We start from the raw sequence: 27,354 nt of genomic DNA, 5'->3' as shown, positions 1-27,354 counted from the left end.
CACTTTGGCATGCTTCTTAGGATTCCCAGAAACATGCTTGATGTCCTTCCTCAAAATATTTGACCGGTAGAGATGTTACACATCAAAGTTCATCTCATAGGCTGCTTTCTGCATCAATCGGACAACTTCTGTAAAGCCAATACAGTGCCTCAGGGTATCGGTGCTTTCTCTGGACTATGACACACCCAAAAGTGAGCACCTTCACTAGTAAAATTTTCAAAGATATGAATGTTCAGAAAGTCATATTAGAGACTATTAACTGCAGATGCACCCAGACAAGTTGAGAGACTACAATATAAATATGTATGCTAGAAAAAAAATAAGCCTCAAAATCTTTCATTGAAGGTATGGAATAGTAGTTCTACTGTTTTCTCTATACTCCAAAGGGTCATCTTGCACAGATTTCATATTAGATGTTGAGTGAAAGTAGTGTAATACATGAGAATCTGATTCTCCCAACACATAATCACTGGGCGCCCCTTATCTGAAATCTGCCACCAACAGGGTAGGGGGATCTAGGCTGCCTAGAATCATTACTAGTGTCTTTGTATGTTCCGGCTACTATAACAAAGTGTCAGAGACAGAGACTTTATCAGCATTTATTAACATCACAAATTTAGTTCTCAGTTTTCTGGGCTGGAGGTACAACAGCAGGATGCCATGATAATCTTGTTCTTGGAAGGGCCCTCTTCCAGTTGCACTCTCGGATTTCTCACCACATCCTCCTGTAGAAGAATCATTCACGAGGGTTCCCCCTTATTGCCTAGTAATATCACCATGTCCCCATTCCCTAATAATATCACATTAGAATTTAGCTTCAGGGCCCGGTGTGGTGGCCTAATGGCTAAAGTCCTCATCTTGAATGCATGCAGGTTCTAATCCCGGCAGTCCAGCTTCACATCCAGCTCCCTGCCTGTGGCCTGGGAAAGCAGTCGAGGATGGCCCAAAGCCTTGCACCTGAACCTCTGTATATCTGTCTTTCCAATAAAAATAAATAAATCCTTAAAATAATTCTGCTTTAATGTGTGCATTTGAAGAGTTTACAAAATTAGTAAGAACATCTAAATTACTCTTTTTTCAAGATTTATTTGTTTTTATTGAAAGGCAGATTTTAAACAGGGACAAAGAGACAGAGAAAGATCTTCCATCGACTGGTTTATTCCCAAAATCACTGCAATGGCCAGAGCTGAGTTGATCCAAAACCAGAGCCAGGAGCTGCTTCCAAATTTTCCACATGAGTGCAGGGTCCCAAAGCTTTGGGTCATTCTCTACTGCCTCCCCAGGCCACAAGCTGGAAGCTGGATGGGAAGTGGAGCAGCCAGGACATGAACCAGCACCCATATGGGACCCCGGCCGCTGGAAAGAGTGGATTAAGCAGTAGGCTATCATGCTGGCCCCTCTGCATTAGTCTTACAAAGTCATGATACTTTCATACTGCCAATCCTCCCTTAATTGAAAGTGGCTTTTCTAAATATCTCTAATAATGTCAAAGCAGGTGGAAAGATTTTTTTCTAGCACTTGGAAAAGCAGCACCCTCTTCAATTTAATACAAAACTGAATCTTAGGAAGTTCCAGGAATCTTCATTTGAAAGGGCTGTCTCTCTGCATGAGGGAAAAACGGTGTTTCTAGTAACAATTTGTGAATCATGATAGAGGTCTCTCCCCAGGTTCAGCACTAGGCCGACTCCCAGCATGAGTGCTTTCTTTGGGCTGTGGCACATTTAACTTTTTCTAAATTCTCATAGGCAACTCTTTTGAAAACAACAAAATGACTAATTACCTACTAATATTATAAGCCGCACACTCCAAAATTATTTCAGGAAGAAAATTAACTTATTAAACTGTCATTTTTTCTGTGTAGACTCACTTATCTATCTTAGACTTTTAAAAACATAAATATTGTTAGAGAATATGACCTCATAAAGTCCCTCTAGATCAAGGCATCATTTGAGTAAGTACCTGAATTTAGGTTAAAATGCTATCTAAGCTGCTGAATCTCTTGGGCCTATGTGATAGAGATATTGTTTTATGAAGTAGAATATGCATATCAGTAACTACATTTAAATATGCACTATATCTAGTCATTTTCCTCAAATCATTATCATAGTTGCTTTTATCCATTAAGCATAATAAAATATTCAAATTAAACTTGGAATGCACTGAAAAAAATCTTAATAATGGTGCAATTCCGGATATCCTGAAATACTGGTAGAGTCATAAAAAGATGCAGTTCTGACACAGGATTGATAAAGATTATTTATCTCATTGCAGGATAATTTGTAGTGAATATAGTGATTTATCTTTACCACATGTTACCTAAGAGAATTTAGTCAAAGTGTGAATGACATCATGGGAGTAGTTAAACTTTTTAACCTTTCTTCATAACTATAAAATCAGAGATGATGGGAAGATTGGTACATCACTTAAAATGTCACTTGGGACATTCATATTCTATTTCAGACAGGCTGGCTCTAAGTCCCAGCTCTGCCCTGGATTCCCAGTTACCTAGAATGCACACCCTGGGAGGTGGCAGATGATGGCTCAAATCGTTGGATGCCTGCCACCCACAAGGGGGATATGGAGTAAGCTGGCAGCTCCTGGCTTTGATTTGGCCTACATAAAGCTGTTCTGGCACCTGGATGGGGCTGTGCAAAAAACATGTATCAGGTCTATCTTGTTTGCCCTCTCCCTCGGACTTTCAAATAAGTTTTTTTTTTTTTAAGTTGAATGTTCAAAAATACTTAATCTCTAACCATAATCTGTCTATAACACAGAGCATTTGCAAATGCTAATAACCCCACATATCAGCATCACTTTCTTTCGGTAACGTGTATTCTTGATGTATATTTCCTTTATTGTAAAGCTAAACTGTGATGATTAATACATGAGCACATATGGGTGTATGTACTGAAGCTATTGATTCAACTTAATTTTGCACCTCAAAGTGTAATGATAACATTTATTGATCACTTAGTACTTGGTAGCCACTAAGGTAATTACTCTTTTGCAAAAATCATGTCTAGTCTTTACATTTTCTACAAAATTCATTAACATACAGATATATGCACACTAAAAGTTATACATATATAATGATCAATTATTTAGATATGTAATAAATGGGAAAATAAAACTTGTAAGGTAAGATGAGGGAGACAGGATAGGAAATTAGGAATAACTTTTATCCATTTTTACCCACAAAGGAGGTAACTATCCAATTGGGTAGATAGCTAGGAAGACAAAAATGAAAGCTAATAAGAAGTATCGCAATTAAAAGTCATGATGGTATTTAATGAAGCAAAGCTCTGTGGTTTCCTTCTTCCCCCTTGCCATAGAACATATTGGGCGCTTTACAATTCATGAATGAAGCAGGAAATCATGCCCATTTTTATGAAACTATATACAAACACGGAAACATTCAAAAATAAATAATGTGATAATCAGGGCTGAAGTTTCAGTCTTCTAAAAAGCGGTACTAACAAAAAGAACCCATACAGAATGCTTATCTAAATGCATTAAAATCATGAAAAAACAGAATCCCATTTTATTTTTCCCTGCATTAGCATGAGTACTACTTTTTCAATAAAATGAAATCATCATGCACTAAATTGCAGTACGGTTTTCCAAAAATAATTACTTGATAAACCCTGGTATAAGCAACTCATTTCTCATTGCTATCTGCAGAGATAGAAAATAACGACATATGTTTCTCCAGAGTCATTGGCAGGTCTGTTCAGCTGAAAAATATTTTTGGAAGATTGCAAATGATGCCATGTAATGTTTCCAAACAAATACATTGATAACACCAGAATTTTATTTTAAAAGTTACTCATTTATTTGGAAGTTAAAATTGAGAGCGTGAGAAATTCTCCGTCAGTTTGTTCACTCGCCAAACAGCCGCAGGTGGTCATGGCTGGTCCAGGTCAAAGTCAGGAGCTTCATCTCGGTCTTGCACTTGGGTGCCTAGGGCCGTAAGTGGGCCATCTTCTGCTGCTTCTCTCACACCAGTAGCAATGTGCCGGTTCACAAGTGGAGCAGCCAGGACACAAAGTGGCACTTACATGGAATGCTCTATGTGCTATGACACACACAATGACAAACGAAAACCAGAATTTTGGCAGCCATGATCTTTAGGGGAAAAACAACAACCAGAGCAATGAAAGGAACTGGTCTCAGTGAAAGAATTGATGCTGCAGATTGGCTCTGTCATATACTGCATGTGTGACTTTGCAGGGATCAATCACCAATTTACCCAACCATTCATCCTCTCATTTAGCATAGGACGGTTTGTTGTAGATGTGGATGTTAAACAGCTCACAGTACTTTCAACACTTGACAGATCACCCAAGAGATATTAAGAAATTATACATGAAAAATGCTTCTCTTTGATTCCCACTGCTAATTGCAGCTAGCTACGGCAGAGATGGCTTCCCTGATTTTGACAAGTCACTGTACCATTCAAAGTATAATTTCTGAAGTCTCTTTTATAAGCTTCATTAAGTGCTACCAGCCTGCTACTTTACAAATGGTATTTCATTTGCTTGAATAATTAAAAACAGATGTGTAAGTGAGGAAAAGGGGATAGCTTGAACAAGGCGGATAGCATTAGAGATGGGAAAAAAAGTTAAGGATTTATTAAAAACTCTGGTGACCAACTGACATAGAGGTAATTAACTCGGGTATTTCCTCAGGGTGCTGATGGGGCTGGCATTTACTGTTGGTCAGGGCTGGATGGAAAATGGGATAAAAAATGTCCTGCAAGTGGGAAGCAGTCTTCGGTTAGAGAAGTAAGAAAATGAAGATGCAGACTATCATCTCCTTAAATACTGTTTATGTATTCAGATTTGGACAAGATTGACAACCCACCATTCTTATTTCAGTGCCAAGGTCTTCCTTTTAAGATCATTCACCAATCATTACATTTTATTGCATACCAACAGGACACTTTGCAAAGGTTGCTTATATTTATTTTGATCATTAAGTTAAAAGTATTGAGGGCTCTTACTTTCTCCTGCTTGGGTCAAACAGATGATCTTATCTCAAAGTTAACAGACATGCTCACAAGGACACCTAAATCTATCTTTCCATTTTATCAAGTTATATGCTTGTATGCTGTTCACTGTTCGTAAGCCATAACAAATCATCTAACAGTACTGGACTTTTGGTAGGCTATCTGCACCCTCCCCCACTCTCGCTGTGGCATCTATTCTAAGCATCAGAGTACAAATTTAGACACTTATATATAGCCAGGATGTCATCCTTCACCAACTGATTTGCTTTGAATTTTCACAGTAGAGCTACATTTGTTGGAGGGTCGCAAGCCATAAAATATAGAGAGGTATGTTCGGATCCTTCTAAAAGACTTTGCATTAAAAAAAAAAAAAAACTGGGCTACATTATGACTTTGTTGATGACTATGTTATGTAAGACATTGTATGTTATGAAAATTTAGTGTCTTAGGTGAATTCATCCTTTATTCTTTTTGATAATGCCTAATAATATGTTTTTTCTGAGTTGTAAAAGCTGTACTATTGTATTTCAAGTTCTTTAAATGCTAAATTATCAAAAGATTTATCACCAGGCCCTAGTTTTAACCGACCTCACTCATTGTTATTTTTATGCATATGACTCATGAAGAAAATCTTGAATCATTAAGTCAGATACATTGTATCTAATTTTAGAAAAACTTTGTCTTTTAAATTAACTGAGCATATTTGATACATTTGACAGCTGCTACTTGAATATTTCCGATTAATCAGGCTCTTAGAGCTATGGCTGTTTAATTCCTTTTAAATTTATGATAAGAAGTTTTTCATAGATTATTATAATTATGCTGATTTCTTCAGTGATTTTTCAACTTAACTTTTTCTTTAAAATAAAAGTTTTGGAAAGCCAGTGTTCTGGCTCAGCAGATTAAGCTGCTGCCTAGGACACTAGAGTTCTACTCACGAGCACCAGCTCGAATCCCAGCTATCTGTTTCCTATCAAGCCCCCAACTAACGTGCTTGGAATGGCAGAAGGAGACGGCTGCCGCAGTAGGAGTCCACGATGTAGTTTCTGGTTCCTGGCTTCATCCTACCCTCAGCCCTCTCAAATAAATTGAAAATATATATTTTTAAAAGTCTACTTAGTCAAAATCATCCTAAAGATGTGAATTCTTTGGAGAAAGTAATTAAAGGTAACACTTTGTAAATGAGGTTCTGCCATATATTTCAGTATCCTACAAATAATGCTCTGTTCTCTAAAAGGCACCAAGGGATTATCATATTACCAATTAAAAACCCCCCAAAAATAATACTCCAAAAGAAATCGTATTGACTTATGAACTTAGTATAACACACTCTTGTTTTTCAGGATGTCAAACTGGGGGCAATTTGACCCTGATTTTTACCAATCTAATTATACCATCGATAATCAAGAGCAGATTGCTGATGATTCTGAAGCCTATGGATCTAGAAGGTAAGAATTTTATATTGGGATAATAAGCTTTCAATTAAAAAAATGTTATATGAATACTATTTATCCATATAAACATGACTATGAAAGCAAGTAATGCTTTGTTGTCACAATCACTTAAACTTTATTTGGTTATGTAGCTGTTTTATGGGTCTAGGAGAATAAACTTGGAGAATCTTCACCTCTTCACCTGTTCTATGCTTATTGAGCTGTTACTACTTGTTAGGAATCATTCTAAGCTTCAAGTGAAATAAATAAACTCAGTGCATCTTCACACAACTCTGAGGGTTAGGTCTGACTGTTGTCCACATGTCACATATGAGACAGCAAGCGCACAGGCAAAGTAAGGAACTTTCTGGGGTCACACAGCTATTTAAGAAAAAAAGTTGGGATTTTTATCCAAAGCTGTTTTAGGCCTACAACTAAGGTGGTCAAGTAGTTTATTGTAAATCAAGATATTTTTATTAACAACAAACTAAGGTATTAATATTATTAAGACAATAAAAATTGACTGAGACATGCCAAGCAAACTAATTTTTGGTAATCATGCCACCCCTATAACTCTAGGCCAACTCACCTCATAATATATTTTCAATGTATTAATTGTTGAAGATTTTTTTCTTAAATATACAAATGTAGTTTAAATAATTCAAATGGAATGGGTAATGAACAAACAAAAATAAAAGTTGGGAGACAGTCCATTCTGTCCAGGAAAATTGATCTTTGCTCCCTGATCAATGATCAAACCGACAGCACATGTGAATATATGCTACTCTCACAAGCTTGTTTATGGATGCTGTTTCTGAATCACAGCTCAAAAGACCAGGGAAATGTATTAGTGCATGATTTTTTTTAACTGAAAAATTACTTACCTGGAATTTGAAGTCATTCACACTGCTATGCTATCCTTCTAAATCAGTCTATCTTTTACAATTTACAATTCTGAATGTAAAGAAATAGAGAGTTTGAATTAGAGGAATAGTTCAAGCACTGAGATATTACAACATTAAAGTATCTCATGGGAAACCTATGCAATAGGCCGAGTCATCTCCCTATGCCTATTTTATAAAAGGGAACCAGTTGCCTTGAATTTTCTGTCCCTTTTCTCTACTTTCCTTCTAGATAGGATAAGCATTTGAGTAGCATGTTTGTTTTTAAATGAAGAAAATTGGAAAGTCCAAAAGAGAAATTTAAACTTTCTCCTTAGGCGATGGCTCATGGAGCACAGTCTTACTCCCCCATCCCCTGAACTTCATTTTTCTTCCTCGATTTGATTTCATGCATTAATATTTCCCAGAAATAAAGATGATAAAGATGGAAATTAATGTAAGCAAATGAGGAAAACTCATGCTCATAATGTATCAAGTTTATAGCCTTGCCTATTTTAGATGCTTAGCATTCAAGCCCAAGTCCTGATTTGGATGAGGTAACTCTTAAATTCCAATCCACGTTGCAAATCTCAGGAATTAGAGAAGGACATCTTAGCCGCAGTAGCTTTAAGAGGTTCATTAAATATGGAATCAGGTCAGTAATTTACAGATATACATTAAAGGATCTTTAAAGATTTGATCTTTTATTCATATCATGCCTAGTTCAATAAAATATACCTAAAATCAGCATATGATTTCAAGTATACCCCAGCAAAAGGTGCAGGAACCTTGAGGATAGTTATGATAAATCAGTCAGCTGATCCCTTCCCCTCCCTCTTTCTCTCACTTCTCTACTCTCTGTCTTTCTGTCTCTCTCTCATAAACACACACACACACAGACACACACACACACACACACACACACACACAGACACACACACACCTACCTTTTCTTTCTCCTGTAAACCTTTTTAACTGTTGTATATGGGCGCTTATTTTAAACGCCCTTTTTGGAACAATGACATACTAACTGGAAACCTGGTTGGCCATACTCTCTAGTGAGAGATGAAAATATTAGTTTTTAAACAAAGGGCTTTTCATTTTAGAATGAATGTATTTTCCATTTTAAAAAAGTAAACTATCCAATAATTCATACAGGGTGATTTTCAGAAACCTATATGTAGACTATATTTTTCTATCAGATTTGTTCAGTTTTTAAATTGAGGACTCTACTCGGTATCTGGAGAAATAAAATAAATACTGCTACAGAAAGAAGATAACAATTTTCACTGGATGTTTTGAAAGAGTTGTAATAACCCATCACCATGTCTGAATCTGCAGACTGCTCGTATGAACTAACCTAGGCATTACAAATAAAAGTCAAGGCATCCCTTAATATCCAGCTGGATCATGTCAGATCTGTAAATTTTGCATAAGACAACCACTTTGTCCACCTTCCCTCTAGACCAAATACCACTGACCTGAGTCCATACAATATTGTCTTGAAAAGGTCACTTAGAATGCCTGATTACTGTCTCAACTGAAGAGCAATGTACATAAAATGTTGCTGGAAGTCCAGACTAAACTTTTTTTTTTTTTTTTTTTTTAGCCAACTGAGAATTTCTGTTGTTAGTGTATAATTTTGTTTCAAGTGCCTGTATTCTCCCAGTGTGAGACTGCAAAGACAAAGCAACATCAGCTGATGAGACTCCAAACCAGTGACTCCTGAAAGATAAACTCCAGTAGAGTATATCGCTAATGATTATGAAATAAGCTAAAGAAAGTATATATATCTTCAACTACAGATATTATCATGACTGCTTTTCTACATTTTCATTGGCAAATAAATATTAAATTCTGTTGACTCAGAAATGTATATACCATATAAGAAAGAGAATCCTTTAGAGGCTATTTGGGGATTTATTATTCATTTACAAAAAAGAAAACGGAGGAACAGAAGATGAGATAAAGTGCCTAACATTATAAAACAGGGATTTAAACACCAGGATTTGATTTCAGAGGCCATGTTGCTTTAGGATAAATCTGACTATTGCATGGTCCACTCAAGTCTGAAATGCCAGTATACAGTGTTGGGACTTAAAAAAGAACTATGAATGCTGCTGACTCTCCTGAAGGGACCTTTTTAGGCACCTCACAATTAAGATTTATTTTTATTTGGAAGGCAGATTTTACAGAGAGTGAAGGAGAGGCAGAGATAAATCTTCTAATCACTTATTCACTCCCCAAATGGCGACAATAGCTGGAGATGGACTGGTTAAAGGCCAGGGGTCAGGATCTTCCTCTATGTCTCCCACATAGGCATACAGACCCAAGAACTTGGGCCATATTCTGCTACTCTCCCAGGCACATTAGCAGGCAGCTGGGTCCCAAGTGGAACAGCCAGGACTCAAGCTGGGGCCGTATGTAATACCAGCCCTATAGCACTAGCCCCAATTGTGTATTTCTTTATCACGTTGGTCTTATATGTCCAAACAGGAGAGTTTCATGGTCAGATCTAGTCGCATAAAGAAGGTTCAATATTTTACTAACAGACATCATATTAAGATTATCGTTTAAAGGAATGTATCACAATACATTTTGTAAATATTTCAGCATACAGAGATCACAGTGACTTATAAAGTTCAAAATATGAGATTGTATATTTAAGACTGTGTTTTTAGTCCAACAGGATTTGGTGATTAAAAAGTCTTAAAGATGTTAATGGACAATTCTTTATATTACTTCTCTTGCTTTGAAATAAAAGTTATGTAACTTTAACAAAGAATCCCATATACCCATATACCTATTTCCCTCCCTTTCTCTAACTGCATGCAGTTATTTAGAAAAGTTGTTCCTTTTCAGTTTTATCACATAAGTGATAAAATAAAAAAGAGAAAAACATAGCTAAGAAAATATTGAGATACCATGTTTTGACAGCACTAAATTTCACATTTCCAAAGAGGGATGCTAAAGTTGGTTATAGTATAATTCAATTAGCAATATTTCTGAGTGGCTAGAAATTTGAGGTGTATTTCTCTGTGGGTACCCATTGGTTTATGTATTTGTGCTTTCCTGTGACTTGAAGGTACAATTACATACTTTTCTGAGGTTTCTATAGGTGCATAGGAACCCTGGAGGTAAGTGACAATGGAGCACTGTGCAGGGTGCAGCATCTGCTAAGAAAATTTCAATCTGGAGTCCAGAACCTGCAGTGTTACTGTGTAGTAACAATGACATGGGCAAGTCATTGAGCCTGTATTTGTTTTCCGGTAAAATGGGAGTAAAAGCATGATTTTTATCTTATGCAGTCAAATGAAGAAAATATGAGAGGATGCACATTGTATATGCTTAGTTGTTTCTTGTTGGTATTGGTTATTTTACTAGAAGTCCCTTATGTTATTTTGGGGAGGGGCAGAACAACTTATAAGCACGCTATGTCTTCATGGCAAAGCATTCATAAAGATAGACAAATTCATGAAATGAAAATTGTAGTTTTATTTCCTGATCTGCTATAATATCCATTTCACAGAAATGTCTGTGTTTTTCCTTTTCCAGACAACCCGCCAGCGAACAAGCTCAGCCTGCCTCTTTTGTTCCACCGGAGATGCTCATGACGTCAGGCTACACGGGGCAATTTTTTCAGCCAGTATCCAGCTCTGATTACTATTCACAGTCTCCTTATATAGACAGCTTTGATGAAGAACCTCCTTTGCTAGAAGATAAGTTACGGAATGTGTATCATTAGTGTGTGCACAGCTCGAAGAATAATTGCAGCCTTAATGTATGCTTGCAGCTTGCCGTGTGTGTATTTCATGGGTGACATGGAACAAGTGTGCTAAATCAAGACTCTTACATCGTGGAAGTTTGTAGTATTGTGTGTGCTGTTGTTCTGTGGTGTGTTGGAAGCATGCATGTGCTATTGCTATGACATTGCTGCCGTTATTAAAACGTTTCTTTGCTAGTATTCCATCAGGATCCTCTGGCACCTCTAGGCAACAGAAAACGTGTCCTTTGGCAGAGTGATTCTATTAAAGCAGTGGCCCTTGTGCTCCCATTAATGAAGTGCTTCCTAACAGCAGATTTTTTATTTCCAATTATGCCTGCCTGGAGCAAGGAGGCAGTTTCTCAGATGAATATTGTGAGTTGGTGCTGACATGGAGATAAGCCAGCTTTTCTCTTCCCAGACTCAAGCAATCTGCCTCATCTTAACATGGCATGACTGGGAGAAGAAAGGGATGGCAGGAAATTACATTGCTGATACAAAGGAAACTTGGGATATCGTTCCCGTTCAGTGTCATTGGAGGTTTCAAAAACAAAAAGTTTTTTTTTTCAAAAAATTTGCATGCAAGTTTCATGATTATTTTTTGGATGCAGGTATCCTCTACCTGCTGCTTTCCTTCTTCAAGAATGTCATTATGATACTATAACTATAGATACACAAAATTAAAAATACAAATGGGATTCGATTTGAGGCTCAAACAGGAATAGTCAGTGTAACTGTTTTGAGTTATTTTTTTTTTTTATTTCTAGTCAAATGAAAGGGAACTGATTGAAATCTCTTTTACATCAGGGACCCATTTAGCCATATACGAACACAACAATCCAGAGTTCAAACATTGTTTATCCTTTGCCTTAAAACTGTAAAAATTTGAAAACACCAGAGAACATATAGAAGATTCTATAGATTTTTTGGCTGTGGGAAAACTGGCTAGATGACTTGATCAGTTATGCTCATTCAGTTCATTCTGTTTTGCCTGTTTAATAAGTAACAGAAAGTTACCAAGGATTCTTCCTAAATCCTTGCCTTCACTCCAACAACGTCTCTGTCAGTTGTCTACTTTTATTTATGATAGTGTTTAGAAAATATGTAAAGATGTATATAAGAATATAAAAATAATCTCAAATCTGCCTCCAAGACAGGAACTACCATTAGTAATTTAATTTTTCCTTCTAGCCTTCATTCTGTTCCTATGAATGTATGTGTATTTATGATTATACATGCATACTTAAATCCTGCTTTTTCCATGAAATATGTATTTTTGAGTTGTTGAAAGTCAAAGTTGAATCATATTTTGACTATAAAGTTTTGTCTAAAGGTATAAAGATAAAGCCATGGATATGATTTCTGGAAGAGATACAATTGACATTTGCCGGTTTTTATTAAGCACACATCAAAATGGCCTACAGAGTTGTGGAGCTGTAATAAAGGTTATTCCCTTCACAAATCACATGACTTTAAAATGTGCCTATTCATTCCTTAAGTGCATTTTACTCTAAATTTCTTGTTAGGTCTTATGTAAGAACAGTAACTTATGTGAGTTGATAATGTACAATTTTTATGTTAAGTCAGATCAAGTCTGTCAAACCAGAAAAATATTACTTATGTTTATATTTGTAGCATAATTTGATGTGCCAGTGCCACAATTAGGATGGAAAATAAGGATCTTAACTTGTTTTTATAGCATATGTGTCATATACTTTACTACCACTAGATGACAGCAAAACAATAAATTTCGCATGCAAATTTCACTGCAGTTTCATTTTTATTCACATAATAAGGTGTTATATTAGGCTATTTACAATTAACAAATACTTACATCTCATCTGCATCTTCTGTAATAAATTTGAATACAAATATTCTGTACTAAGCATGTAAAATCTTTAGCTTCTATAAAATATTTAGTAGGTTTTATGTTCACTCACTATTTCATGACTTAATGCTGAAAAATGTGCAGAAGTTAATTAAATCATCAAAAAGTGGTTGTTATCATTAATACTGTTGCATAAAAAAAAATTGTTCCTTGGTCTTGGGACCCTGCATCCTCATGAGAGACCCAGAAGAGGCTCCTGTCTTCAAATCAGCTCAGCTCTGGCGCTTGTGGCAACATGGGGAGTAAATCAGCGAACAGAAGATCTTTCTCTGTCTCTCCTCTTTGTATTTCTGACTTTCCAATAAATAAATAAATGAATCATTTTTTAAAAAAATCTGCTCATTGGAGTTTTTCATAAATGATCTTTTTTTCTTGAGAAAAAGGTGTTTGGAATTAATGACTATCTTATTGTGGTAAATATAAAAAATGTAGCAGTACTATTATTTCAAAATTAAGAGTAATGTTTGAAAATAACCACCTGTGGTGAAATTAATTTAAGCTGCCCATTTTCTAAAATTTGAAAATTATGCTAGTCTAACTTTATTTTAAACTTAGTAAACTGAGTTTGTTGTTCAAAGTGTATACTCATTAGGACAGTAAAAATACACTGAAAAATGAAGACTAAGACATGGAATTTGAAATTTAAATCATTTTCTTATTATTTCCAACTAATTCAATCAGCTTAATTCCTTATATTTTTGGAGCAACACTTATCAAACTGGGCACTAACTGAGTTAAAGAATCTCCCTTCTGTCCCAGTTAAAACTGTCTAGTTCACCTTAGAATTTCTGGGTTGTTCAAGTAAGTTCCCTCCATGTCCTGTAAATCATTAGAAGTCCTTGCAGCCTGTGTACACTCAATGTCGCCAGGCATGGTGCTTCAGTGGTGCATGCCATTGTAAAGAAGTTGAACTGACCAAAGAGGGGTTGCTAAATTCTGAGAAGGAAAGTTAAATGAATTTAGCAGGGCATGGTGCCTAGTGGCTAAAGTCCTCCCCTTGCACATGCCAGCATCCCATATAGATACTGGTTCTAATCCTAGCAGCCCTGCTTTCCATCCAGCTTCCTGCTGTGGCCTGGGAAAGCAGTCGAGAACAGCCCAAAGGCTTGGGACCCCGCACCCATGTGGGAGACCCTGAAGAAGCGCCTGGCTCCTGGCTTCGGATCGGTGTAACTTGACCATTGCAGCCTCTTGGGGGAGTGAATCAACAGATAGAAGCTCTTCCTCTATGTCTTTCCTCTTCTCTGTATATCTGACTTTCCAGTAAAAACAAAATAAATCTTAAAAAATACAAAGTTGAGCCGGGCGCAATGACCTAGAACCTGAAGTTCTTGTCTGGAATGTGCCGGGAGACCTGGAGGAAGTTCCTGGCTCCTGGCTTCGGATCGGCGCAGCACCAGCCGTTGCGGTCACTTTGGGGAGTGAACCATCGAATGGAAGATTTTCCTCTGTCTCTTATCCTCTCTCTGTATATATCTGACTTTGCAATAAAAATAAATTAAGTCTTTAAAAAAAAGTTAAATGAATTTAAGAAGACACTCCTTTCCATGGGAGAACTAGAATCAACTCAAATGGACACTGGTGGCACTGTACATTAAGCCAGCACTAGAGGCCCACCTGTTCCTCCTCTGGTCCAGCTCCCAGTAATGCACCGGGAAAGATAATAAAGACAGCACAAATGCTTGGGATTCTACACTAAGTGGGAAACCACGATGAAGCTTTTGGCTCCTGGCTCCCACCAGTCCCAGCTTTGTGTGTCGTAACCATCTGCTTAGTGAGCCAGCAGAAGGAAGATCTTTCTCCCTCTCCTCTGTAACTCTGCCTTTCAGATCAACGGATATATATTAGGGCCTGGTGCGATGGCTCAATGATTAAATTCTCACCTTGCATCTGCCAGGATTCCGTGTAGGCACCAGTTTAAGTTCCAGCTGCTCCACAGCTCCCTGCTTGTGTCCTTGGCCAGTCAAGGATGTTAGGAACCTGCACTCATGTGGGAGACCTGCAAAAAGCTCTTGGCTCCTGATTCTGAATTGGCTCAGCTCCAGCCATTGTGGCTACTTGGGGAGTGAACCATCGGATAGAAGAGCTTTCTCTGTCTTTCCTTCTCTCTGTAAATCTGCCTTTATAACTAAAATAAAATAAATCTTAAAAAAATTAAGTAAAAACAATAGTAAAACATTATGAGACTAGGCGCACAGTGACCTCACCACACATGCAAGATTAAAAACGTGTCTTCTCCAATCAGATCGTTCAGTTTGAAGCCTAGATTTTTATACTATTCGCACTGTGACCTTGGACATATTATTTAATCTCTTGAGACTTCAATCATCTAATGTAATAAATAGAAATAAAAGTACAAGTCTCATTGCATGTCATAACATCAGTGTGTGTGTGTGTAATGCAATGCAAATGTTGTGTGGCCCATAGTAAACGCATGCTAAAGTGCAGCTCATTTTAGTCGAAATAGATGCACTCACAATAAAGTAGCATTCATTCTTCCTAGCTTCTGCTTTATCTATATTGAAATTTATCAATTATTGAGGTAACCTAATTGGTTTGATTGCTGGTTTCTATATAGTTAAATTACACTTTTCCCTACACACTAATATCCGTCGCAGTTTACAGGAATGGAGAAAAAAGAAACCAATTTGATGTCAATATTTGGTTCTCTGTTCAGTGGATGTCTTAAAAAATTAAAAATTTATAAATGAGTTTGGATTCAGAACTGACCATGATGTTTCTGGATATTTTATTCTGGCCTTACCATGCACTAAAAAGCAAGGTTAATTTGTCTCCAGAACTCAATGTTTGAATACATTGACACAACCTCATAGTACAGGACACTGACCTTGTAAAAATGTGCATGTACATCATGATTATTTTTACTAACAGGAAAAGCCTTCCTCCTTTCTCCTCTGCGAAAGATCAGGCGTGCAGTGTAAATTCCCGCTTCGCAGTGGAAATGCGAAGAGTGGAAATGAAATTCCAGGCCTGAGCTCACCTTTCTCAGGTTAGCTAATATCCACTGGTTGAAAAACGATGACGTTCTAGATATGACATTTTACAAGTAGTAACAAATGAAAGTACAGGAAATCTCTAAATGGACAACAGCATGAGATGCGTGATTGTTGCTTACTACTTTATTTTTGACAGCATAGCATCTATTTCTCGATTCTTAACTAGATTTGAAGCTTATGTGTATTATGTAAATCAGAAAAATTTTATCTTGATGGAATTCCTTTAAAAACGTATTTTTTAGATCACTGGCCGCAATGAATTTTAGTTTGTCTTCATGAAGACATTTACTAAGTAAATGAACGATACATAATGATTTATTAAGGAATAGAACTCATTTGTGCTTTCGAATATTTGTTTTATTTTTTAATTTATTTTTTCTTTGCAGAACTTGGAATCAATTTTGATCACATTTGGCAAAAAACCTTGACGGTATTAAACCCAATGAAGCCAGCAGATGGCAGCATCATGAACGAAACGGATCTTACCGGGCCCATCCTTTTTTGCATAGCCCTGGGAGCCACCCTGCTTCTGGTACCTGATGCTATGGCTTGTCCTTTCCGGTGTCAGTTTTGAAACTACCTCTGTAAATGCAAAAATAATGCCTGCTGCTTCTCAAGAAAATAGACAAAACGTCAGATGCCACCTTTTTTAGTGAGACATATTTAATCAAATCCTAGTGACAAAAATAAAATTTGAAATTCGAACATGAATTTCAAAAATCAAGCCAGTAGGTCAACATTGCACCAAAACAAGCAGTCATGGATGCCTTTCCTGCAGTCAAGGAGGCAGTCAGAGGCAGTTAGGCTGCCGTTAGGATGCAGGTAAGGTGGCGGATGTCGCCTGCAGCACCTGCGCTGGGCTACAGCCTCCTTGCCTTGCCACAGTACACTACAGGGAGCTTCAGAAGGAAGGGCGCAGGTGGTTCATGTCCCTGACAGCCATAAGGGAGATCTGCACTGCGGGCCTTTGGCGAGCCAGACGATGGGAACGCCATCTCGGTCTCTTTCTCTCAGATGTATAAACATTAATAAATAGGTCAGTAAATACAAAGATTTTCAGTTTGGGATGGCTGAAGGAGAACATGGCTTAGGGAGACTTGAGGTCTGCATGTCAGTTCCTGCTCTGTGTGAAATGTCAGTTGTGGCACTAGACAGTGATTGTTCTTTGGTCATCAGCGTCTGTATTGGGGTTTATTGGGAGAGTATTTCCACATCTTGTGGAGGATGAAGTGAATTTCTTTGTTTCTGATTGTACTCCTGAGAATTACATTTCTTTGCAACAACATTTACTCAACACATATTTTTCTCCTGTCATTTTAGATTTAACCTGCATTATGTTTCATACATGGGCCCCTTTTATTTTTCTATCTAGAAGTCATAACACCGAATTTACCAAAATGGTTAGGAAAACATATTTGCAACATTTTAAATTTTTTGAGGGAAAAAGTGGTAAAAAAAAAATCTGATTTTTATACAAGAAGGGGTTGGCAAAGACTAAAAGTAGAGGTTGAAAAAATGGCCCACTCAGCCTGAAAAGTACATTTTATTAGTAGTAATGAGATCAACCTGGTAGGATGAATGATCTAGGAAGTTACAGATTTTAGGAAAAGCTCTTAAGACACTAATTGAGTCGTTTATCTAATGTTTCTCATGAGAATAATTTATTTTAACATAACCAAGAGTTTTCAAAAAGTAGCTTAAAATGTATTTGTAACTAGTCACTTTTCACTTATTAATTCTAACCCATCAGTCAACATACTGATAACAATCTGTATGGTGAAATGGCTAGTAATGACATCATGTTGATCAGGTACAGTGGTGTTTAGTGATAACCTCTTTCTTTCCTTGTTCCACAGCACACACACTTTGTAAGGCAACGGTGTATCCACTAGAGTTTTAATTTAGTCTTCAGCTTCCCTCATTTCGTCTTTGTCAATGTAATTTGATAATCTTAGATTATGCCGCTAAGTAAGGCCATGCCAATTAATCAAACAGTCAGAAGCAATCAACTTAATGTATTAACATATCTTTCTTTTACAAATCATTTGTAATACATCAGCTGCTTGTTTTCGTACAGAAAATATTAATGTTACATCCTCTAAAAATACTTAAGATCAGTCTTGAATGTGTTACTTGGAGGAATTTAAATATCATCTCTGATATTTTAAATACAAAACAATATAAATGAAGAAGTGAGAAAATCACATCTTCCTCTAACTTTGTCGTCACTTTTGATCTTGTGTTTTCATGCCTTAATTTCTTCATTTTCTTCAAAACAAAAGCATTTCTGTGATTAATCACTAAGCTTTAGCTCAGTTCTGAACTTATTAAAATGTTGTTTCAAAAGTTTGTATGAAAATACTATGAATTGGGCCCGGTGTGATGGCACAGTGGTTAAAGGTCCTCGCCTTGCACACCTGGGATCCCATATGGGTGCCGGTTCTAATCCCGGCAGCCCCGCTTCCCTTCCAGCTCCCTGCCTGTGGCCCAGGAAGGCAGTCAAGGACAGCCCAAAGCTTTGGGACCCTGCACCCACGTGGGGGATGCAAAAGAGGCTCCTGGCTTCGGATCGGCATAGCATCGGCCGTTATGCTCACTTGGGGAGTGAATCATGGGACGGAAGATCTTCCTCTCTGTCTCTCCTCTCTGTATATCTGCCTTTCCAATAAAAATTTTTTAAAAAATAAATCTTTTTTAAAAAAAGAAAATATTATGAATTGGATTTTAGGATTATATGCGGCAACATCAGAATTGGTTCTGATAAATATAGAATGCTAAGGACTATCCAAAATTTCCAGCTGCATTTTAATTGAAGAGCCATTAAAGTCAGAACCCAGTTAATACAGGTTAACTCTGCACTAGATGTTTACAATTAAAAAGTAAGGAGTCACTTAGGCTGCCACAGAAAAATGTGACAGAAAAAGTGACAGAAAAATATTGAATCCATATCTAATCCATTCATTATCTACAGAAATGTAAGATTCATAATCACTTTTATGATTTATGTTGACTTAACATACAATGCCTTTTAGTGGACTTTATTTAGGCTTGCAAGAGGAAAATTAGAAAAATCAGATTCATGCCCTTATCACCAGTTGAGCTTTATTTACTTTTTCCCCTTAAATTATTTCCAACCCCAACACCAAGATGGAAAGTGGTTTAAAGTTATTGCTCCATTTAGTTATTGTGGTGGAGCTTTGAATGTGATCTGAGAAAAAAAAAGTGCATAGGCAACATAGAGTTATAATCAGAAGAATAATGACCATTTTGGATGATGTGATAACAAGGGTATTATAGGCAGGATACTAAAAAAAAAAGAGACTAACGAAATGAAACATTTATTTTCTATTTCAACCATAAACCCTTATTAAAAGTTTAAATGATTTCTAAATGGGAATGATTTTTGCAAATGAAATTACAACTTGGAGAAATTAACAGAAGAAAGATGTAAGGAAAAAGGTCAGTAATGACATGGTAGTTTCAGTGTTGCCTGTTAACTCCACTTTATTCATAATATTGTCTTTCAGGACCTGGAAAGTCTAGTCATGTGTCCATTAGCTGTAAGAAAGTTTCCTTTTACATTACAACTAGTCCTACCTCAAGACTGTCTCATTCAAATAAATTAAGACCGTTTCTCTAATACATTAAAGTAATTGGAACTATTCCCTATTTTCTAAGTGAAGCAAACCCACCCATTTGAACAGTGAGTGCATTACTAACAACCAAAGTTAGCATTATATCATAAAATAGACCGAAGAATCAAAAGATGAGGTCAGCCGTGTGGAATAGTAAGACTCTTGTCTGCAAGGCCAGCATCCTACATGGACACCAGTTGAAGTCCTGGCCACTCCCATTCTAATCCAATTCCCTGCTAAAGCATCCGGGAAAACAGCATAAGACATGCCCACGTGATGGGCGCTCCCCCCCCCCCCCCGCTGCCTGAATGGGAGATCTGGACGACACTGTTGGCTCCTTTGTAAAGTCTAGCAGAGAAATGGCCATTTTGGCTATTTGGAGCATGAGCCGGAGAATGAAATACTGTCTTTCCTTCTCTCTCTCTGCAACCCCGCCTCTCAAATAAATAAAATGAATCTTCTTGTAAAAATGCAAAAGATATTCAGAGAAAATCTATCAATGGCTAATGCTGAAGAAAATTCTGCCACAAACTCTCAGGAATATTTTCTCAAAGGACTTCAGAGTACACAATTCCTCAAATGCTGGAAGAGTAGGTAGATGGTTCTGAAATTTAGCATGGTCATGATCTTATCCATTATCCTGAATTGAGTGCAGAACAAATGATTTTAAATGCATTAGTGCCAAGGAAGAAGGAAAAAATGAGAACCAAAAAGCTTTCTCTATTTCTATCAGATCCTTCATTGTTTTCCCATAATTCCTATGCAAACCAAAACCAGAGGCAGCATAGTCAAACTCTACCTAGCAGTTGTATTCATCTTTGTGTGCATTTAAAAGACAAATGTATTATTTGCTAGATCTTTGGCAATGCTCAGGTTAACAGATATTAAGATATCTCATGGTGAATTAGCAGCAGGTTGTACCCTTTTTGCATTTCTGGTTGGTTTAAATAAACCAACATCTTCAAAAAGTGTGACCACTTACTTGGTAATGAGCATGATCAAAAAGATAAATATTCTCCAGGCAGATAACTTTAGGTTGTGCTGAGTTAACGTTAACTAACCCTCACTAATTTAGGCCTTGTCTTAGCTCCTGTCAAGTTTTGGGGACCTAAGGTTTAGAGCCAAATTGCAAGATGGAAAGGCAGTTTCCACTGCTACCATTTTATTGCCTTGAAGAAGTCACTTAACTCCTGTGCATTCCATTTCCTCATGAGTTAAGTGATAGAAAATGGCACCTGCTTCCTAAGGTTTTTATGTGGATTAAATGAGTATATGGAGAACGCTTAAAATAGGACTTGACAGTAAATTTCGTATTTGCTTACTCATCTTAGTAATACATTTTATAAATCTCCAAGACTAAATTGGTGTTTTAGTCACTCCTTTACTCAGTCAGTGATTCACTAAATATAGTTTGCTTTAAGCTTGAATTCCTGATACACAATCCAGGACTAAAAAGTACCAACCTGGCAATATTTTCTCTTTCAATGGCATGTTCACACTATCATAAATATATTCAGGGCTGTTTGCTTTATAATATAATTCATATGATAGCCATATAGCCAGTGTTTCTGCCAGAACTCCCAGGCTCTTAATACTGATTCTACAAGATAAGGAACAGCACTGAGCGGTCCTAAAGTGCTTGCTCTCTGTTTCATTGTCACAATGATGTCCAATGTTTGTTGTGCTTTCAAATCATTTTTTCTTTCTTTCTTTCTTTCTTTCTTTCTTTCTTTCTTTCTTTCTTTCTTTCTTTCTTTCTTAGGCAGGAAAAGTTCAGTTTGGCTACGTATATGGTATGAGTGCCATTGGCTGCCTTGGGATTCATGCCTTGCTGAACCTGATGAGCTCTTCAGGGGTGTCATATGGCTGTGTGGCGAGTGTGCTAGGATACTGCCTGCTGCCCATGGTCATCCTCTCCAGCAGTGCCATCTTCTTTTCATTGCAGTAAGTTTCTGCATGAGCTAATTGATAAACCCCTACCCACTGCCCCATGCACAGTCATCACCCAAGTCTTGTCACACCAGTGCAAAAGTCTATTTTTTTCCCCCGATCATTTTGGTAGTGGAACTGGAGAAACCATTTGTATTAAAAGCTACACAAGGGATTCAGAAAAGTAGGTTAGCTTTGGCTCAGGTGCTGTTTCTATTTCAATGATTTAAAAAATAAATTAAGGCAAGTTATCTTTAAAACTGGCACTTCTTAAGTTGTCACATTCTTCATTGTGAACTATTATCATGGGTAATATAACAACTACAGAAAATTCACTTATTTGATTTTGGAAGAGTAAGTGCCTGCTGAACACTGACAAATTGCTCAAGCTCCCAGGCACTCTGCCTTCCAGGCTAGTAGCAACTGTTCTTTCTCAGCTGGGCGCCTTGCAGCGCAGCATTCCCAGGAACCCTGATGAGGATATTAATGCTAGAGAATTTTATAGCATATACGCTCAGTCGATACAGTTTTTCCTTCCCATTTTTTCTTGCTTCATTTACGCAGTTTGTATTTGCAATGGGAAACCATTAAGGATAGTGCAGATTTAAATTGCTCTTGGGCACTTTCCCAGGGCATATGTGTGTCACTATCATTTTGGTAAGAGGCAGTGAGAAATTATATAGTCTTCTGTCAACTGCTATGCTCTTTACATCCACTTGGAAATAAACATTTGCTATTTGATACAAAGAGACACAATTTGCATTTTTTCCTCCTATGAACCCAGTCTTACATTCTTTTTTTTTTTTTAAGACTTATTCTATTTTCACTGGAAAGGCAGATATACAGAGAGGAGGAGAGACAGACAGGAAGATCTTCCATCTGATGATTCACTCCCCAAGCGGCCTCAACGGCTGGAGCAATCCAACAGGAGTCTCTTCCACGTCTCCCACATGGGTGCAGGGTCCCAAAGCTGCTTTCCCAGGCCACAAGCAGGGAGTTGGATGGGAAGTGGAGCTGCCGGGATTAGAACCAGTACCCATATGAGATCCTGCCATGTTCAAGGCGAGGACTTTAACCACTAGGCTATCACACCGGGCCCCAGCCTTACATTCTTAGTGATGCATTTGACAGTATACCACATAAGCAGTTTGCTAAGGTCACAAATAAACACACTGGAAAATCCTGTAAATGGCTTTTGTTTAATAAAATTATGATTTTTTTTCAAAGCATTATTAGGAGTGATTAAATTAGGAGTGTTTTATTTTTGTGTTTACTGAGACCTCATATTTAAAGTGCCATTTTGAGAAAAACTTAGAAAATTCTTTAACAGTAAGTACTCAATGTTTTAAAATGAAAACAACAACAGGAAATGGACACCTTGAACGAATAAATGTAACATGAATTATATTTCTGAATATATTCCAAGGAAAATAGCCTGCATTTTTTACATTGCGTGCTTTTAACAAATGGGTCCATTTTCTGCGTTGTTCAGTACAGTTAGCCCAGAGTCCTACAATTCCACCTTGCCAGATGCTTTTGCGGAAGACTGTATCAGGATCCATTTTTTAAAAAAACAGTTCTAAATGTTAAACATTTTCAGTAAAGTTGGAATTTGTGTCTTGAGAATATTAGAGAAGCTGATAGCAACCAAAATTGTTGGATTTAGAGAGTCATCATAAATTTGAAATTTTTCATTAGATTTTCAGTCTGAAATTAGGAAGGATAATTTTAAAACTACATTAAAAGAGAATGAACTGGCCCGGCGGTGTGGCCTAGCAGCTAAAGTCCTCACCTTGCACGTTCAAATCCAACAATTTTGGTGAAGTTATTTTTTACTTATTTTGTTTTGGCTCAGTTGTTAAAATATAGATATTTCTGTCATTCTCATAATAAACAGTTTTCAACTTCAGAGTCAAACCATGATGGGATCAAACAGCATGGTTGGTGTTAGAAAGAGTCATGGGCCGAGGGTTGGGAGATCTGCATCTGCTGCCTCCTTTTCTGTGAAGTTTGTGTCATGTCACTGTCATAAAGCTGGGTGCTAGGTATCTCCTGAGCTCTCCTGGGGTTCTTATGTCTTGTTTTTCTAAGTAATGTGCTGTAATTTGCACACAGAAGAAGAAATATAATCTTTACCACTTATTGTTTCCTTTTAATTCCAAGGGGCTGGACCTAATTCCCTCACTGCTATTTGTTTTTCTTCTTTTAAAAAATAAAATCTCTTATTTGAGAGGGAGATTTCAGAGAAACAGACAAACGAATGCCCACAAAGACTGGAGCTGGACTATCCTGACACCAGAAACTTGGAGCTTCTTCTGGGTTTCCAGTGTGGATGCAGGAGTCAAGGACTTGGGCCATCTTTCACTGCTTTCCCAAGCAGATTAGCAGGGAACTGGATCAGTAGTGGAGCAGACAGGATTTGAACCACTGGGATGCCAGCACTGCAAGCTACAGCTTGACCCACACCCTTGCCCCACTTATTTGACCTGAAAGATCTGATTGATTGCACGTTACTTCTTGAAGCTATTGGGTTGCACAAATCTATTGTCACATTGTAATTAAAAAAAAAAAACCCATGGACACCATGTACACATTCAAGATGGCTCTGCCAGGGTAAGGTGAGATGACACTCACAGATGTGCTTTCCCATATTCAGACTTCCCCATCGCAAACAAAAAAGTGGGACTTAGGGGATAGAGGAAATTAGTCCCTATGATAGAAAACTCTGTTTCTCTTTCTCATTCTATGAATATATTTATGGAAAAGTAAGAGAAAGGAATCTTCCATTACAAGAGAAGGCCGTCTATGTGGTATAGAAGGAAACAGCAGAAGCTTGGGTTCGAGTATTGATAGAGGAGATTGAAAGCAACTAATTCCTGCCTTTACTAATTCCTGTTTTACTCAAGTTTAAATATTTATACTCTACGGTGATTTGACACATACATTTTCTAACTAGCTGTGGCCTTTTGAATTCATATGATTTAAAAACCTCATGTTACAAAACGATAACATTATTAAACATATTGTACCAAGGGCATTTCAAAGTGGATTCTGACCCAGTAGCCTATTTTCTGCCTATCTAAGGCAACCATCTCTTTTGTGTTTGCCACAGGGGCACCTTTGGGACCGTGGCAGCCTTGGTCATCATCGGCTGGTGTAGCCTTTCGGCCTCTAAGATCTTCATTTCTGCCTTAGACATGGAAGGACAGCAGCTTCTCGTTGCCTACCCTTGTGCCTTACTTTATGGACTGTTTGCTCTCCTGACAGTTTTTTGAAGACTGTTTGAGAAGGTGTTGCAATTTTCAGTTTGTTTGCTGTACAAATTATCCTGGAAATGTGTTAGCATTCAAATTTGGTGATATGTTTCTCTTTTTATTGCTGTTGAGAGAGTAACAAGCAAAGAGACAAATAGCAGTTAAGGACGGTGCTCTAATAGCCTATTTGGTTGGAAGGATATTTTGCTTCTCGTTTTGGTGCAGTAGAACTTTTAAAAATATTCAAGAATAAAAAAGGTATGTAGTTGCCGTACAAATGAATGCCATTTTTCCTAATAGATACGTTTCTGAGAAATTATAAGTAAACAGAACCATATGCTTATTGTCGAAATAAAATCTACAGTAAGCCTTTTGGAAAATATTCACAATGGCTAAATTATATGTACATGGGGAAAGAATGTAGTACAAAGCACATTTGTGATGTTCAGAAGCATATTTTATAGTCATATGTACCAATAGGATCAAAAAACAGCCTTTGAATTAGTTCACTGCTGCAACTGTTTCCATTTGGATAACACACTGATTCAAGCACTTCCCCACTTATTTGATTTAGGTACCATTATGCAGTGGTATAATTTCTCCCTTGCATATATCTTCCATAGCTTACCATTTTCTCCATAGTAAAAGAATGTTACTAAAGGGCATTTCACTATTTGCCTTGAAGTATATTACTGTATATTTTTGTTCTTAACATTTGTTGATTGATTTGCTGGAGTGGGATAGAGGACTTCCCCCATCAATAGACTCACCCCTTAAATACCTTCAATTGTGACCCAACAATACAATTCAGGTATGCCATGTGGGTGGGCAGGAACATAGGACTTGAGGCACCACCATTGTTGCCCACAGTCCACATTGGTGTGAAGCTGGAGTGAGGAGCTGGAGCTGGGAACCAAACCCAAGCCCTTAGAAGTGGGACATGGCTGTTTTTACATGGCTGAGTCAAATGCTGCCCCCTTCCATATTACATAATATCTTAAATGGCTTCTCATTACGGCCCTGAAGTCCCAATTGTATATTCTTTACTAAATAATCTTTCATATTGCTTTAGATGGCTGTATTATACCCGTTCTTCAACTGCTCCAATCTTCAATACTCTTTCCCTTTTCACTTCCCACAGTCAAGTGATTATTGTTGAAAACCAGAAACATTCAGAAAAAATTTCATCCTCCTATCACACCTACCAACCTACTTAAATGTTTACCTGCATACACACCCCGCTGTATCTCTTGTCATACTTCCCCGCTCCGCATTATCAGCCTCTCCAATGACATAAAATGCATTCTCTTTATATTCATGTCAACACATAAATATTTTCCTATCTCCTATCTTAAAATAAAAAGCCCTCAAGTAAGCCTCATTTTCCAGTTGTGCCTCATTTCTGTGTTTCTCTTTGTAGTCAAAATCCTTGAAGAGTTGTGTATTGCCTCTGCTTCCATCTTACCATTTTTCTGGAAGCCCATCAATATTTCCCTATTCTGTTGATCAACACCACCTTTGTTAAAGCAGCAGCAACGCATCTTGCTGCCTCTATAACTGAATCATTATAATTGTGTCCATAACTTAATCTTCATAATTTCATTTCATTTTATGTGAGCTCTCAGAGGTGTTTGCGTGATTAGGCTCTTCATTAGCCTCCTCTAGCTGGGAAGCGAGGCACTCACTGTGTGGAGGTATTTACTTTCCATTTGATTTCTGGGATGTCACAGCTCTTACATGATTTTCCTACCTCATTGTAACTCCTCCTCAGTCTTCTCAGCTGCTGTTCTCGCCTCAATCTCCAATCTGTTCTCCAATACGCAAAACTAGATGAGGTCACTTGATTGTATGGCTTTAAAAATCTAGCCACTCAAATTTTCATCTTCATGTAACACTTTCCCTTGAGCTCTTAAGGTACATATCTGATTTATACTTAATATCCCCATTTGTTTAACATGATAGTCTCAAAAACAGCTTTCTGAAACCAAATTCTTGCCTTCCATACTGTCCTATCTGTTGCTTTCCAAAGTTTTTTCACCTTTATAACAAAAACCACAAATCACCCAGTAACTCCACCTAGAAACCAGTAGTCAGTCTGGATTCTCTTACTTTCACAGTCCACACCTAGTCAATCAATTATTTTGACCCTATAATCAAATCATTCCCAAATGGGCCTTGTCTCATGAACCCCTTCTCTGTCAATGCTACCCCAGGCCTCTCCCTTCTGTGGCTTGCCTGCAGCATTCACTCAACTGAGTTCCTGCCTCTCTGCTTTCTCCTTAACAGACTTTTCCATACACAACAAAATATAAATCACTTATGTCATCGCAAGCCCTAGATAATTTATATGGCTTTCATTCGTGTATAGAATAAAACCTAAACCTTCTTTTTATAGCTCAAAGGCTTTCAAAGATTAAATCTAAAAGATAAGTAATTATATATGTGTGAAAAATTGGAAACAATCTAAAAATTATTACATCTGGGAGTGGGGTCAATAAATTATTGCTCATTTTAATAACTGAGTGCTAAGTAACTACCAAAATATT

General features: G+C 37.3%; 1 protein-coding gene across 1 annotated transcript in view; it reads left to right on the top strand.

Moving 5' to 3' along the window:
* The window catches only part of YIPF7 (Yip1 domain family member 7), a 54,615-nt gene extending 29,529 nt beyond the window's left edge, over positions 1 to 25,086 (top strand). The window contains exons 4-8 of the mRNA XM_040965749.1: positions 6,352 to 6,456; positions 10,878 to 11,039; positions 16,375 to 16,522; positions 21,388 to 21,569; positions 24,667 to 25,086. Coding sequence (XP_040821683.1) covers positions 6,353 to 6,456; positions 10,878 to 11,039; positions 16,375 to 16,522; positions 21,388 to 21,569; positions 24,667 to 24,829 — 759 coding nt within the window. The 5' untranslated portion in view covers position 6,352 and the 3' untranslated portion in view covers positions 24,830 to 25,086. The remainder of the gene's footprint in view (positions 1 to 6,351; positions 6,457 to 10,877; positions 11,040 to 16,374; positions 16,523 to 21,387; positions 21,570 to 24,666) is intronic.
* The last annotated feature ends 2,268 nt before the right edge of the window (positions 25,087 to 27,354 follow it).

The sequence above is a fragment of the Ochotona curzoniae genome, unplaced genomic scaffold (genome assembly GCF_017591425.1).
Source record: "Ochotona curzoniae isolate NIBS_2020 unplaced genomic scaffold, NIBS_Ocur_1.0 scaffold_4505, whole genome shotgun sequence".
Taxonomy (NCBI): domain Eukaryota; kingdom Metazoa; phylum Chordata; class Mammalia; order Lagomorpha; family Ochotonidae; genus Ochotona; species Ochotona curzoniae.
This window is presented reverse-complemented; position numbering and strand designations above follow the sequence as displayed.